The sequence below is a fragment of the Sorghum bicolor genome, chromosome 8, assembly GCF_000003195.3.
Source record: "Sorghum bicolor cultivar BTx623 chromosome 8, Sorghum_bicolor_NCBIv3, whole genome shotgun sequence".
Classification (NCBI taxonomy): domain Eukaryota; kingdom Viridiplantae; phylum Streptophyta; class Magnoliopsida; order Poales; family Poaceae; genus Sorghum; species Sorghum bicolor.
The window spans coordinates 20,861,438-20,877,571 of NC_012877.2; the positions used below are offsets into that span (position 1 = coordinate 20,861,438).

The following is a 16,134-nucleotide window of genomic DNA, read 5'->3' on the forward strand; positions in this document are numbered from 1 at the left end:
TGGAGGAGACACAAGTTCATCATAGAGTTGAGAGGAGCCCTCGAAGGAATACCTCTCCTCTAAATAGACTTAGAGCTTAGCATCCAATGTGAGTAGAATTAGATCTAGTTTCTACTAGATTGAGAGAAATAGAGTGGAGGTGTAAATCGGAGGAAGCCCGGCACGGGGAACACCCACTACAACGTTCCACATGTCGCGGGTACCAAACCATCGACCACGCGAAAAGGGGGTGGGTGTGGGGAGCCAAGAAGCTTTCGCAAGCTGGCCAGCTACCTCCCTATCAGACTATCTAGGTAGAAAGTCACCACGCTCAATGAGCGAATAAGCGAGAGACCGAGGAGGGACGGATCGGGATGGGTGGGGTGACCTCGAGTGTGGCGGCGAAGATGGCCTTCTTCCCACCGACACCGCCGTCGTACGCGCTGGTGGAGGACGCTGGTGCGGGGGTCACCACGCTCAGCGGCCAGCCGCACCGGGAGAACGTCGAGTTGCTGCGCCTCCGCACCCGCAAGGGGAACACGCTGGCGGCGATGTATGTACGACACCCGGACGCCGCGTCCACGGTGCTCTATTCTCACGGCAACGCCGCTGACCTGGGCCACCTTTACCAGCTCTTCCTGCACCTGTCCTTCAACCTCCGCGTTAACATCCTCGGGTGAGAATTGACCCGCCTATCGCCTGATTGCTTTCCCTCCAAGTGTAATTAGCTTCGCGTAGCTTGCTTCTCCTTTTCTGTTTGGTGTGATCCCGTGGTCCGTGGATGCTCTTGGGCATATGCGTGTCTTGGCGGCTGAGCCCTGGGCTCAGGCGTTCCTCGATTTGTCACCGTCGATGTGTGAAATCTTGTCTTCTGACGGCAAATTATTTCCTCTTTCTCCCTAGTGTGTTCAGATTTTTACTAAGTTTGGGCGGAATTCCATGATTTCCTTATGCCTGCCTAACTTTTCTTTGCTTTGTCCCCGTTTGTTTCCCGTGATCTTCTTTGAGTGTGGGAATATCCATTTCCTTGTTCATAATAGGATTGGGTCTTGCTTTCGCGTACATATACATCACGTGATATCTAATGGTTCGATGCCTCGATTTCTGGGTTGCTTTGTGAGTGAAGTTGCTGAACCTTTTATATTTCGGAATCTGTATTTGGGATTTCTGATATATGGGATGGAAACGAATTTTTTAAGGAGTTCGTCTTCTTTCTATTTCTTTTTTCTAAACTTACAGCATGGAATGTTGAGCTACTGGGCTTAATCTTCTGCACAGCAAAGAACCTGCCTGGCTGTTTTGGGGTTTGGTATTGCAGCTTTTCTTGAAGAAGAAGAAGAAGAGAGAAAAAAAAAAAATCTTGGGCAGGGCAGTCGGACTGATATGATCATACTAGTTTCTGCTTTGTTAGCTTTTCTCAAATGTCTGCTATACTACGATGTACTACTACATCCGTCCTGAAAAGATGTAAGATCTAGTTCTAATTCTGTCTATACTCAACTATTGAAAGTTTGACCAAATTTATAGAAAATTGTATCACTATTTAAGACATCAAACATGTGTTCTATGAAAATATATTCCATGACGAATACAATGACACTTATTTGGTATAAAATATTGATGCTTTCTTTTTTCTAAACTTGATCAAAGTCGAAATGGTATCACTTGTTACTATGCTAGATAGAATTGCATTGTTTTCTGGGTCGAGGGAGCGACTTTTTTTCTTAGGATTTTTTTTTGGTCGGTGGTGTAGGATGCCTGCAATCTGATACTTCTCTTCCATTCCACAATTCTTGTTGTGGTTGACCAGTGGATCTTGTGTATTTATGAGGAAGTTTACTTATCCTATCCAAGGGAAATCACTGATGGTTTGTTTGATATGAAATAGATGTAATTTCTCGTGGTCAATGAAAATGAACTCATTCTTGTAGACTTGGCTCATCGGTTACTGTGTGGTGCATTAATGGTGTATATTCAGGGTTCTCTTTGCACATGATCGACATTCTAGATGTGCTTGGCTGTGTTTCTATAAGGATAAAATTTGGGCAGTGATTCAGTCATAGGGCAAAAGGGCCAAAGTTGATTTATAGTGTATTCTTTTGAGTGGTTGGGCCTTCACTTTTTGGTAGGAATGAAAGAAGCTATCAGCTGTGTCCTTGTTACCCTGCACTTTCAGAATCAATGGTGCTCTACAGAGGTTTTGTCATTGCTAAATTGATCCCTTTTATATTAATTAAACATTTCAAATGCTTTATCTCAGACTGCATTTCTTGTCCAGAGGATTTCTTGCCATAACATAACCACAATATGGATGATGGAGACCCGTATACTAATTTCATGGCAAATCATTGTCTGGATATGTCTCCATTATTGCATCATCTTCATGGGGCTCAAAATAGATTTAATTTATGCAGTGTCAAAGCTACATTCTTTTACATTATGGGTGGGACTGCTTGATAGAGTTTTGTTTTGGCATCTTATGCCTTGGTAGTGCTTGCTTGCTCATTGAGATAGTTCTGTGGCACGTCATTATTTCCTTTCTGGGAAGTTCATTGATGAATGATTATTGATCTGTAAAGTCCTAAATGTTTAGTAATGTTTGGTGCCTCTGTTTATCTCATTTATCACTAGATACTAAAGGAACTTGAACACAGTCTTATAATGACTTCCTAAAATTGAAAGGTTGTTGACGGACAAACTTGTATGCATGTTTCTTTTGCTTGCATAAAATAAAGTTAGGAAAATAAAAGTATTTACGCATAGCTGGAGCTCAGGCTATAACTTTATTTGCATGATGATCATATGTGATAGACATCACATTCTGGCTGTGCTTAATCTATGTTGGACCATGGATAGATTTTCAAGCATGGCTTTCCTTGCCTCAGCTAGCATCCTGTCCCTGCTGTGGTCAAGCCAATGAATTCAGCATTTGCTTGTCTCTTGTGTGTCGACAAGTGCGGTTAGTCATCTTCAAGAAAATTGGGTTGCAGGGAATGTGGCTGCAGTTGGACATGGGACTCCAGATTGTGGTGTTGCATGACCAATCTTATAGGAAAGGTTTACAAGAAAAGGCTCAACAGTTTGATCGTGGTAGCTTGGTAAATTGGAAACATCTTAAATGACTTAGTGTTCCACAGTGCCACTCTAGGTGTATGTGTGTGGGTTTGTAATCTTCATTCTTCTCTAATGGAATGACATGCAGCTCTCCTGTGCGTTTGATGGGGAAAAGTTTTACTTTGTAAACAATGCAGAATGCGTTTGAGGAAAAAATGTTACTTTGTAAACAACACAGCATATGCAACTTGTGACTTGATTTTCCTGTAATCAGAAGCTAATAGTAACTTTGAAACTACGCAGGTATGACTATTCAGGATATGGGCAATCATCAGGAAAGGTATGTTGAAGTCTTGAAGATGAGCAATGTTATTTTTCATAATGAAACTAAGTGTCTACTTTGCTAAGTGTTTGTGCTGTCCCATTTTAGCCCAGTGAACACAATACTTATGCTGACATAGAGGCAGCTTACAAGTGCCTCATAGAGAACTTTGGTGCCAAGGAAGAAGAAATCATTCTTTATGGACAATCTGTTGGAAGTGGGCCTACTGTAGATTTGGCCAGTCGTTTGCCTCAGCTGCGGGCTGTTGTCCTGCATAGTCCTATATTATCAGGGCTGAGAGTTATGTATCCTGTGAAGCGCACATATTGGTTTGACATCTACAAGGTTTGTTATCCTCTGTTAATTGTGTCATTCAATATTGAGTTATCTTATCCGCTTCTATATCATAGGTGCCTGATTTTTTGTTGTTATTCTGGCAACATGCAATTTTGTCATTGTTTGGCTATTGAAAAAAAGTAAATTGTCTCTTGTGAGTTATCCTTTTAGTTATACTAGGTGTTTGTGTAAGATTGTTGCCTGAAAATTTCTAAAAATTCAGGAACCTGAAATACAACAACTCCTGTCCTGCTATATCTCTATTATACTGACAGTTCACTGTTGTTCATTTGCTTCCAGAATATTGATAAAATCCCTCAAGTTACATGTCCTGTGCTCATTATACATGTAAGTGTATCTTCATTTTACTTTTTTCTCTTTCTGAAATTTTATTTGACAACTCATAGCCAGGTGTGATGTTGTGTTCCACATGTATGTGTACTTCTCAATTGTTTCTTTATGCTATATGAGAATTATTTCAATTATGTTTTATAAAAGCAGACAAAAAACCTTAAAGTCGGATTACATGAATAAAGTTGTTAGCTTGTGCATCAGCTTGCATTGCCACCTGATATTTGGATTACTCATAAGTGCCGAAGTATCTAAGTTTATTGTGTACCATTCCTCAACAGTTTTAAGCTTTTGGTGAATATGATTTCTGTTATGGTTGGTAAATTGTGTACAAGAGAAGGAACAAGGATGCCAGTTGCTGAGCATGACGCCAGCTAGTAGCGCTAGCAGCCGGCGCGCGAGCGTTCGTGGTCACCACGGACTCTAGTTAGTCAAGTTGGTTAGTATCTCTAGGTTTGTTAGAAGAGTTTGTTAGCGTTTAGAGTCAGGAGTTGGTTAGCGTCCTGTAATCGGACTATAATAGTCCTATCTCGATTAATGAGAAGGATCTGTCTGGGATTGTGTCATATAGACACCCTTGGGCGCCCAACGTCTTCTACCTTGCTCCTCTGCCTCTCGCGCCCAGATCAGATCGATCATGCGCCTACTCGCCGCCTGCGCCAGCGCTCGCGCCTCCCACACTCGCCACCGTACGCCCTCCGTTGCAAGGCCCAACGTGACTTCATGGCGACGACCAGGACCTCCTCAGCAACGGTGCTGCCATCGACCGGCTCGTCAACGTCCGGTGTACCCATGACGGGCGTATCACTGCCGCTCACCCCCACGACCACTGCACTCCTGCCCGCCACCCCGCCCGCGGGACCTCCCACGCTCGCCTTCATCGCCGACTCGCTCGCCGCTCTCGCCGCTGCGTTCAACGAGATGTAGCTGCAGGTGTCCGCCATCCTCGACGGCCTCTTGGCGTACCAGAAGTTTGGGCTACCTAGGTTTGGGGCGTGCCGTCACTCCAGCCACGGGGGACTCTTTTGCCTCCGTCTCTCCCTCCTTGCTGCTGTCCTCGACAGTGCCGCAGGAGTCGCAGCATGCACCAACAACGTCGGCCACAGGAGCCCCGATCCACCTGCTTAACTTTCTGCACTCCCCATCGCCAATCCCGACGTTTGGATCGGTTGTGCTGAGCATGCCGCAGCGGCCTCCGCGCACATGGCTCCGTCCCAACCGTACCCTCCGGCATGGGAGTCCACCGTCGTACCCAAGTAACACAAAACCTCCTTGAGACCTATGATGGCACGGAGGATCCGCTGGGTTGGCTGAACAAGTGTACAAGTGTGAGCAGTTTTTCCGCTGCCAACTCACACGCGAGGTGGATAAGATCTGGATGGCATCGTACCATCTCAAGGGGGTTGCCCAGCAATGGTACCTTGTTTTAGAGCATTACCATGGCCGGCCGTCATGGCCTGACCTCCGCCGCTATACCCAGCAATGTTTTGGGCCAGCCATCAACATCAATCATCTCAGTGACCTGGCTCGCCTACCGTTTGGGGGCTCGGTGGGGCTAAATGGAAGCGTTCCAAGCCCGTGCGACGTACGCGGGCGAACTCTCCACGCTCCAGAAGGCACGATTGTTCACCGGTGGGTTGCCGGAGCACATCCGCATCGACGTGGATCTCCTCGAGCCTCAAGATCTTCAGCACGCCATGCGTTTGGCCTGTGCCTATGAACGCCGCAACGCCCATCAGCCGCCTTTCCTTCTAGCCCCGTCTCCGCGTCCGGTGCGCTGAGCAGTGGGTGGACCGGCCACTTTCCGGCACCAGCAAGTTCGGGCGGGTCATCTGTGGCCTTGTCCTCCACAACGCGCACCTTCAAACGCCTTTCACCGGAGGAGATGGCGGAGCGCCGCATGATGGGTCTGTGCTACAATTGTGATGAGCCCTCTGTGTGCGGCCACAAGTGCGCTTGCCTTTTCTATTTGGAGGCGCAAGACTACACCGTCGAGGAGGCCGACGATGACAAACGACGCGCCTGCATTGGCCGATCCGCCGGCACCGTTTGACCCAGACCAACTGATGATCTCCTTGTCTGCGATCACGGGCATCCGCACTGAAGGTCGTGTGTCGTGGTTTGGCCTGGTGCGTTCCCATCTAGATCGAGGACGACGACTTCAACATTGTCTGCTATTCCATCCCCCTCGAAGCTTACGATAAGGTGCTCGGCGTCGCTTGGCTGCGTACCCTCGGTCCTATCCTCTGGGACTTTGGGGGCCGCTGCATGGCTTTCCATCGCCACGGTCGCCGAGTGTTGTTGGCAGCGGTGGGCGCGGCTGGTGCAGTGTCCCCTTTTGGCCACCTGTCTCCACTCGCTAGTTGCAACCAAGGAGTCGTCCCCTATTTTGCTCCTGGACTCTTTTGCCGACGTCTTTGCGCCGCCAACTAGGCTGCCGCCGTCTCGACCGTGCGACCACCAGATCCACCTCAAGGGGGCACGGATTCTGTCACGGTCTGGCCATACCGCTACCCACAACTCCTGAAGGATGAGCTGGAGCGCTAGTGCGTGGAGATGCAGCGCCAAGGCACTATCCGCGCTAGCACCTCACCCTTCTCCGCGCCGGTCTTGCTACAACATTGCTATCCTCTTCAATACCAAGTGGGTCTATAAATGGCTCTATCGCAGGTGTGGGCTCAGGAATAAATTCATTAGACGAACTCGGTAAAGAATAAGCAACATTCATCGGGAAAATATTCTCAAAGAAAGTAACATCCCGTGACTCCAACAGTGTATCAACTAAAACATCAGGCGCTTTAGATTTTATCACTAAGAACTTATAAGCCGTGCTATGGTGCGCATAACCCAAAAAGATACAATCAACGGTCTTTAGTCCAAGCTTGCGTTTCTTATTAATTGGTACGCTGACCATGGCCAAACAGCCCCACGTACGAAGTAATGGAGTGATGGTTTCCTTCCTTTCCATCCTTCATACGGAGTAACTTCACTATTCTTAGTTGGAACTCTATTTAGAACATGACATGCTGTTAAAACAGCCTCCCCCCACCATGCTTTAGCCATACCGGATGTTCCTAACATGGCATTCACCAAGTCCATTAACGTCTGGTTCTTTCTTTTGGCAACCCCATTAGATTGGGGCGAATATGGTGGTGTCCGTTCATGAATTATTCCATTCTCCACACAGAAAAGATCAAACTCATTGGAAAAATACTCCCCACCACGATCAGACCTAACACGCTTGATTTTCTTTTCTAATTGGTTCTCTACCTCAGCCTTATAAGTCTTAAAACATTCAAACGCCTCATCTTTAGTTTTTAGAAGAAACACATAGCAATATTTAGTTGCATCATCAATTAAAGTCATGAAGTATCTTTTTCCTTCTTTTGTCAACACACCATTCATTTCACAAATATCAGAATGTATAAGCTCTAGTAATGTCGTGCACCTCTCGTCTACAGCCTTGTGAGGCTTACGAGGTTGCTTCGCTTGCACACATGCTTGACATTTAGAGCCTTTGACAATAGAAAAGTTCGGAATTAAACTCATACTGGATAAACGGGTCATACAACCAAAATTAATGTGACACAAACGTGAATGCCATATATCAGCCACTGAATTGTTTGAATCGCACACATGGTTCACAACTATATTACAGAAATCGGAGAGTGAAAAGCGGAACAAGCCTCCGCTCTCGTAGCCTTTGCCAATAAATTGGCCATACCTCGAGACGACTACTTTTTTTGACTCAAACACCAGCTTGAACCCATCTCGACACAAGAGGGAACCACTAACGAGGTTCTTCTTTATTGAGGGCACATGCTGCACGTTCTTGAGCCGCACGATCTTTCCCGAAGTGAACTTCAGATCGACCGAATTAACACCAAGAACAGAAGCATGCGAGCCGTTCCCCATCATGACGGTTGAACCTCGTGCGATCCAGATCCGCTAGGATCACCAATAGTCACGTTGGCAGATTTCTGCCCCTGCTGATTCTTCCTGCCTTTGCGGTTCTTGCATTTCTTGGCGAAGTGTCCATTCTCACCGCAAACGAAGCACACAACTTCATCCATGTTCATCTTCTTCTTCTTGAACTGAGTAGTCTGAATAGCCCTCTGCTTGTTCTTGCCAGCATGCTGCATCACATTGGCACTAGACTGTTCTAGGGCTTTTGGTGGAGCATCCTTTGCCCGAGCCTTCTCTTCAACATCAAGACCAGCCAACAGATCCTCAACTGAGATCTTCTGTCTTTTATGTTTCAGAGCTGTGGCGAAGTTTCTCCATGACGGAGGCAACTTGGCAATTATACCACCAGCCACAAACTTGTCTAGCAAGACGTGTCCGAGTTGTTCAAGTTCCCTCACAATAAGTTGGAACTCATGAGCCTGTTCCACGACTGAACGATTTTCAACCATTTTGAAGTCGTGGTACTTCTCCATCACATACAACTCGTGCCCAGCGTCTGTAGCACCGAACTTATGTTCAAGTGCCTCCCACAGTTCAGCAGCACTTTTGATGTTCATGTAAACATCACACAACTGGTCAGAGAGAACGCTAAGAACGCATCCGACGAAAATCGTCGTAGCCGCAGTAAACTCCTGCACCTCTTTCTCAGATCCGAGAGGTAGTGCGGGAGGATTACCCACGACCCAAAACACGCCCATAGCCGTGAGCCACAACTGGGCCCTCGTCTACCATCTCTTGAAATTCACACCAGTGAGTCTATGGGCCACAAGGTGATGAGGAGAAGGTGCTGTTTTTACAGGAGCTGAGAAATGTCAGGGCTCTATGCTATGGACCTTGGCTGTTGGGAGGAGATTTTAATTTGATTTATCAGGCTGCCGATAAAAATAACCCCAATTTAGACAGAGCAATGATGGGAAGATTCAGGCGATTTCTAAATGACAATGATCTCAAAGAAATTCCGCTCCTGGGTCGTAAATATACCTGGTCCAATGAAAGGAGATCGCCAACTTTGGTATGACTAGACCGGGCTTTTTGCTGTGGTGACTGGGAAAACATTTTCCCGGATGCTGTCCTGCAAAGTACAGCAGCTGGAGTCTCCGACCATTGCCCACTCATCCTTGGTCTGAAGGTGTGCACTGCCGGCAAGCGTAGGTTTCATTTTGAGAGCTTCTTGACCAAGATGCCTGGTTTTCTGGATGCTGTGAAACAGAATTGGGAGGCTCCAGTACAGTCTACTTGTGCTGTTGAGCGCTTGTTCTTTAAGCTGCAGCGTCTCAGCAAGGGGTTGCAGAAATGGGGGCAACGGAAAGTTGGTAATATTAAAGCTCAGCTGGAATTAGCAAGGGAGATCCTTCATCGTCTGGAAATTGAGAGAGATGTTAGGGCGCTCTCTGATCATGAGGAATGGCTGAGAAAGAAACTCAAACTTCATTGTCTCGGTTTGTCCTCTCTGGAAAGAACCATTGCTCGGCTGCGTTCCAGGATTCTGTATATCCAGGAAGGTGATGCCAATACTGCTTTCTTCACCAACAGGCCAGGTACAGAAAAAATAAAAACTTCATTTCTAAACTCCAAGTTGGTAATCAGGTGGTCGTCTCGCAAGAGGATAAGCAGAAGGCAGTGGATGATTTCTATGAGAACATTCTTGGTACGGCTGAAGAAAGAGATTACACTCTGGATCTTGACGTTTTGGAGATTCAGCAACATGATTTATCTGAGCTGGATGTTCCTTTTTCTGAGGAGGAAGTGTGGGCTACTATAAAAAATATGCCCCTGGATAAGGCCCCAGGGCCGGATGGATTTACAGGGAGGTTTTATAAATCCTGTTGGATTATTATTAAGAGTGATGTGTTGTTAGCGCTGGGCGCCATCCAGTGAGGCCATGTTTTCAAATTTCGTCTCTTGAATTCAGCTTACATTACCCTTTTGCCTAAGAAAGCGGATGCGGCTGAAGTTAAGGATTTTCGGCCTATAAGTCTTATTCACAGCTTTGCCAAACTGGTGACTAAGCTCTTGGTGAACCGGCTTGCCCCTCTTTTGCCTTCTTTGGTTTCTGCAAGCCAGAGTGCCTTTGTGCGGGGAAGAAGAATACATGACAATTTCATGTTGGTTCAACAGATGGTCAAATCCTTGCATAAGATGAAAGAGGCACATATCCTGCTTAAATTGGACATCTCCAAGGCGTTTGATTCAGTTTCTTGGTCGTTCCTTTTGGAGGTCTTGCGCAAGGTGGGGTTTGGGCAGCGGTGGCGGGATCTTATTTGTTTAATCCTATCTACTTCTTCGACACAGATCCTAGTCAATGGAGAGCCTGGGGACACAATTTACCACCGCCGTGGTCTAAGGCAGGGAGACCCTCTGTCCCCAATGTTGTTTATTTTAGTGATGGATGTTCTGAATTCCTTGGTTAATTATGCCACCTCAGTGGGTTTGTTGCAGCCTCTAGTCCTCCAGCAAGCACGTCATCGGGTCTCCTTCTATGCTGACGATGCGGTGATATTTTTGAGACCCTACAGTTTGGATCTTATCGCCATTAAGCATCTCCTGGATTTCTTTGGTCATGCCTCCGGCCTTAGAACTAACCTAGCCAAGAGCTCAGTGTCCCCCATTCACTGTTCAGATGAGGAGCTGGCTCTCACGGCAAACACTCTCTCATGTTCTATTAAGGCTTTCCCTTGCACGTATCTTGGCCTCCCACTTTCAATCGGAAAGCCAACTAAAGAGGTGCTGCTACCTTTGGTGGATAGGGTGGCAGACTACCTCCCTGGATGGAAGGCTTCGTTGATGAATAGGGCGGGACGGTTAGTGATGGTTAAGGTGGTGCTGACTGCTGTTCCAATTTATCACCTAATTGCCTTGGACCTTCCAAAATGGGTGATTAAGGCCATCGACAAAAAACGTAGAGGTTTTCTTTGGAAAGGTCATCAGCAGGCCAATGGAGGGAATTGCCTAGTAGCCTGGGAAAAGGTACAGAGACCTCTTGAATATGGAGGGCTTGGTATTCATAATCTGGAACTCCTAGGTTACGCTCTTAAGATTCGGTGGCTGTGGGCTCAGAAAACAGATGAGGCAAGGCCTTGGGCTGGTCTTCCTATTGCTGTCCCTCCTAAGGCCCGGGCTCTTTTTCATGCTGCTGTTGATGCCATAGTTGGAGATGGTGAGAAAATTTTGTTTTGGACCGACAGATGGCTGGATGGGTATACCATCGCTGATTTGTCACCTAATTTGTTCAAGGCGGTTCCTAAACGAACAACCAAAAGAAGAACTGTGGCTCAAGCCCTGCATAATAGATGTTGGGTGCAGGATATTAAAGGAGCCCGTACAGTAGAAGTCATGCTTGAGTACTTCCAGATTTGGGATTTTGTAGAGGGTTTCGTTCTGCATCCAGACACCCCAGATAAGTTCAGATGGAAATTATCGCATGATGGCTCATATAGCAGCAAATCGGCCTATGCTGCCTTTTTTGTTGGATCCATCAAGTTTGGTTCTTGGAGAAGGATCTGGAAAACCTGGGCTCCTCCCCGCTGCAGGTTTTTCATCTGGTTGGTGTTCCACAACCGGGTTTGGACAGCTGATCGATTAGCAAAGAGGAACCTTCCCCATCCTGAGGCTTGTCCATTTTGTGATCAAGAAGAAGAAACAATAAATCATTTGTTAGTGGGCTGCGTTTTTGCTCGACAAGTCTGGTTTCTGGTTTTCCAACACTTGGGGCTCCTGCAGTTGGCTCCACAACCTACGGTGACTCGTTTCTCTGGGTGGTGGAAGAAAACAACTTCTGATGTCCCCAAGGAAGCACGTAAAGGCCTCAATTCCTTGATTATTTTGGTCGCCTGGGAGATCTGGAAGCACCGTAATACTTGTGTCTTCGACAACATGAGGCCAAATGTTCAAGAAGTCCTTAGGGCCATTAGCTCGGAGGGAGGGATTTGGTGCTCAGCGGGGGCATCCAAACTCCAGGAGCTGGTCCTTAGGTTGCCTTCTGAGGCATAGGGTCTAGAGGTTTTGGTCGTGTTTTGGCCTCTGAGTGGCGATTTTGTTTTCAGTTGTACCTTGTGTGGGGGTGTGTGAGTTGTGCGGGATGAGTGTGTTGTTTGGGTCTCTATGACCTTTGTATGGGTCTCTATGACCTTTGTACCTTTTTTCTTCCTTAATGAAATGACGCGCAGTTCTCCTGCGCTGTTCGAGAAAAAAAAAACTTCTCCGGTTTCATCGCATCAGTATATCCCTTAGTCATCGCTAAATGCCTATCAGGTTTTTGGATTGTTGGAAATAAAAGCAATTTAGCGATGCATAAATTAATTCCGACAACAAGGAAAAGGCTAACAACATGTATCACAGATATATGAATCGAAACTAGCACTACGATTTGAATTAAGTTCACAGAATCTAGTGCTATCAACAGAAATGATATGAAACCGAATAACACACAAAGGATAGACATCCTTACAGTGGGATTGTCGGCGCGAAGGAAGAAGAAGAAGACCGTCGACGGAGATCGGCGAACATCGGGCGTAGTGGGAAGAAGACGTCCAGCGAGTAGTCGCGACGGCGCTTCCCAAAAACCTGATACGCCCCCTACCCCGTGCAGGGATGCGAGGAGACGTAGGCTTCGGAGCCTGCTCTCCCGACACCGATGGCACGTCGGCGACGGGATGGGGAAGACGGCGGCAGCGCAGTAGTGTGGCGAGGAAGAGATGAATCTCTGGTGGAAAGGACGACGTCTCGCCCCATATTTATACTCGCGTCGCACGCAGCAAATAGGCAAGAAATCAATCACCGTATTATGGAAACTTTACCTGCCGTTTACGCACTTGCCATAATACAAAAATAATTGCTTACCAAATAGGCCAGCGCAATCTCCTCCATGCATGCAAAACTTTCAAGTAGCAAAAGGAAGCCGCGCACCCGCAAGGGTTGAAGCGGGAAATCGCCGGACCATTCACGCGCATGTCGTGCATGCGCGCCCATTGGCTCCGCCCCGCCCGGCCCGGCCCGGCCCGGCCCGGCGAGGAGAGGCGAGGCGAGCGAGCGCGCGCGCGTGTGGTTCTTCCTTTTCCTCTCCCCAATTGCTTCAACAAGATGGAGATAGCTCAACTTTTTAAGTTGGCCTCACTTCACTTGAAGTAGCAAGGTGGGACTAAAGTCTCCCACCTTTCCATATATATATGCATGTATGAGTGGGCCTTTGGGATTTATTTGGAATTATTTGGCCCAAGGCCCAAAACATCTAACAGTGTACGGCCGTCCACCTCTAGAGTTACTGCCTTATGCCCCCGGCAGTGCGCGGACGGACATCGTGGACTCGCTGCTCGCCAACAGGGACGAATTCCTCTCGGACGTGCGCGCTTGTCTTCTGCAGGCCCAGGAACACGCGCGCCGATACTACGACGCCAAGCATCGGCAGCTTGAGTTTGCTGTTGGTGATTGGGTTCTACTCTGCCTTCTTCGTCACCACCAGTCGCTGGCGCCCGCCAGCAAGGGCAAGCTTGGCCCCAAGTATGCAGGTCCATTCAAGGTGGAGTGGCTGGGCGAGGTGGCTTATCACCTGGAGCTTCCAGAGGGCGCCAGGATTCACGATGTCTTTCACGTCGGGGTCCTAAAGGCGTCTCGAGACACACCTCCCTCGTCGGTTCCAGCTCTGCCACCTCTTCGTCACGGACGTCCCCTTCTTCAACCGGAACAGGTGCTGCGCTCACTCAGTCAGGGGGACTAGGAGATCCTCGTTCAGTGGGCACACCTGTCGGCCTCGGACGCCACCTGGGAGCCGGTGGCCGCGTTCCGCGAAGCTTACCCTTCATTCCAGCTCGAGGACGAGCTGTTTCCGAAGGACAGGAGAGATGTTATGGTTGGTAATGTGTACAAGAGAAGAAACGAGGATGCCAGTGGCTGAGCACAACGCCAGCTAGATGCGCCAGCAGCCGGCGCGCGAGTGTTCGTGGTCACCTCTAGTTAGTCAAGTTGGTTAGTATCTCTAGGAGGTTTGTTAGAAGAGTTTGTTAGCGTTTAGAGTCAGGAGTTGGTTAGCGTCTTGTTATCGGACTATAATAGTCCTCTCTCGATTAATGAGAAGGATCAGCCTGGGATTGTGTCATATAGACACCCTTGGCCTTTGGCCAATGCCACTGCTGAAGTCATGTGGGTACAAAAATTGCTCACTGAGTTGAAGATTCCTCACTCAAAGGTAGCAAGGTTGTGGTGTGACAACATTGGTGCTACCTATCACTCTCAAAATCCAGTATTTCATGCCCAGACAAAGCATATTGAAATAGATTTTCACATTGTCAGAGAAAGGGTAGCACAAAAACTTCTGGATATTCGTTTCATCAGCTCGAATGATCAAATAGCAGACGGCTTCACGAAACCGATCAGCAATGTCAAGATGAAAGAGTTTAGAGTCAATCTCAACCTTGTAAGTGGCTGAGATTGAGTGTTAGAAGATATGGTAGTTGTATTATCTTTGGTAAATATTGTAAACTCTAGATTACTTGGAGTAGGCTTCAAGTCGGGTTAATCCCGTGTACCAATCTGTACTTGTACCTCAAGCCTATACGGCATATATAAGCATACACCGAGTACCGAGGTCTGGTATCTCGTTTCCTCCTATAGTTCTATCTTGTTCTGTTTACACTGAGTGTTTTCTCAGTCACATGATCTGTAATCTTGAAACCCGGTGGGTGTTGCTTGGAGCATAATAATTGGTTAAACAAGTCATAATGCCTAATATACATAGCCACACAGTTTTTTTTTTCAGTTGCAATCTACTGCATCAGACCCTTGCAAGTCATGCCATTTGAATGATACATTCAATAATATATGTAATGACCTTTATGTGGTCTGAGCTTGTCTGCTGGAGCACACAAGTACCTTTATGTGGTCTGAGCTTGTCTGCTGGAGCACACAAATAATTGCAGACACTGCTGTGCATGTGGAATATATGGGAACTTTACAGGGAATTAAATTGTAATTTACCCTTGATGGAGTGGTGCAATTTAATTGTGGGCGAATTTAGTGCAACATTTTTTTTCACATTAACTTAAAACATTTCTTGGTTTAATTTGTTCAAATTATGCATGTTATTTGATTCAATACTATTGTTGATAGCTCTTGCTGAATTGTAGGGAACTGCTGATGAAGTTGTGGATTGGTCACATGGTAAACAACTTTGGGAACTTTGCAAAGAGAAATATGAGCCCTTATGGCTCAGGGGAGGGAAGCACTGTGATTTGGAGCTCTTCCCGGAATACATCCAGCACCTCAAGAAATTTTTCCACACAGTAGAGAAATCGCCATCCCATAGGCAAGCCTGGAGGGAAAGTGGGGACCGGATTGAACCGTCACGGAAGAGCATCGATTTCTTTGAACCCTCGCGAAAGAGCACGGACCAAAGTGAAAAATCAAGGTCAACTCGAGATAGGACGAGAAACAAGGAACATAGATATAGCAACTTCGAGAAGGTAGACAAGCTAAAGATATCATTTGATCAGTTTGAGAAATCCAGGAGGAGTGTTGACATCTTCGAGAGGCCAAAGAGGAACATTGAGCAGCTGGACTGTGGTCGGAAGAGTGTCGACAGATTGGACAGGATTTGGGCTAGTTAAATTTCCTTTTTTTACATGATATACAGGTTATACATGGGGTTCGGTTGTTTTGGGGGATTTTACAGGTGTGGCATAAGAGTTGATTCACCGACACAAAAGGAGCGAAGCATCTTTGAGGCTTTGTGTAGAGATGTAATGGCTTATGTGTGGTGGGAGAAGTGTATGTTGTTATTCAAAGAAATTGTTGCTCTCTTCTGTTAGGGGTGAGTAGTCCATGGCAGCATTGTGTATAATCTGATGCTTTGTAGCAACAATGCTTTTCTTGTATTTCATTGACTTGAACTTCTCTTTTGATGGGTCTTGGCTCCATTTGGGTATGGCTGGTAGGGACTGTGATGCCTAAGGAGGTGTTACTCCTATAACTAATGTATCTAATTTACACGTGGTCAGAACCAATTCAATAAAACAATGTATCTAGATGTGCAATGGAGGTTTTGTTAGGTGCATAAAAGAGTTATGCAGTCTAGGTTCTAATCCTATACTAACTTATCAAACGAAGCTATGAATATAAAGCACACAAGGACCGAC

The 16,134-nt window shown here is 46.7% G+C and overlaps 1 protein-coding gene across 1 annotated transcript; it reads left to right on the forward strand.

Moving 5' to 3' along the window:
- Positions 215 to 15,913, forward strand: LOC8155529 (protein ABHD17B). The gene is made up of 5 exons (XM_021445987.1): positions 215 to 655; positions 3,337 to 3,373; positions 3,464 to 3,700; positions 3,992 to 4,039; positions 15,127 to 15,913. Exons 1-5 carry the CDS (start codon positions 354 to 356, stop codon positions 15,604 to 15,606), a joined length of 1,104 nt encoding a protein of 367 aa, XP_021301662.1. The 5' UTR covers positions 215 to 353; the 3' UTR covers positions 15,607 to 15,913.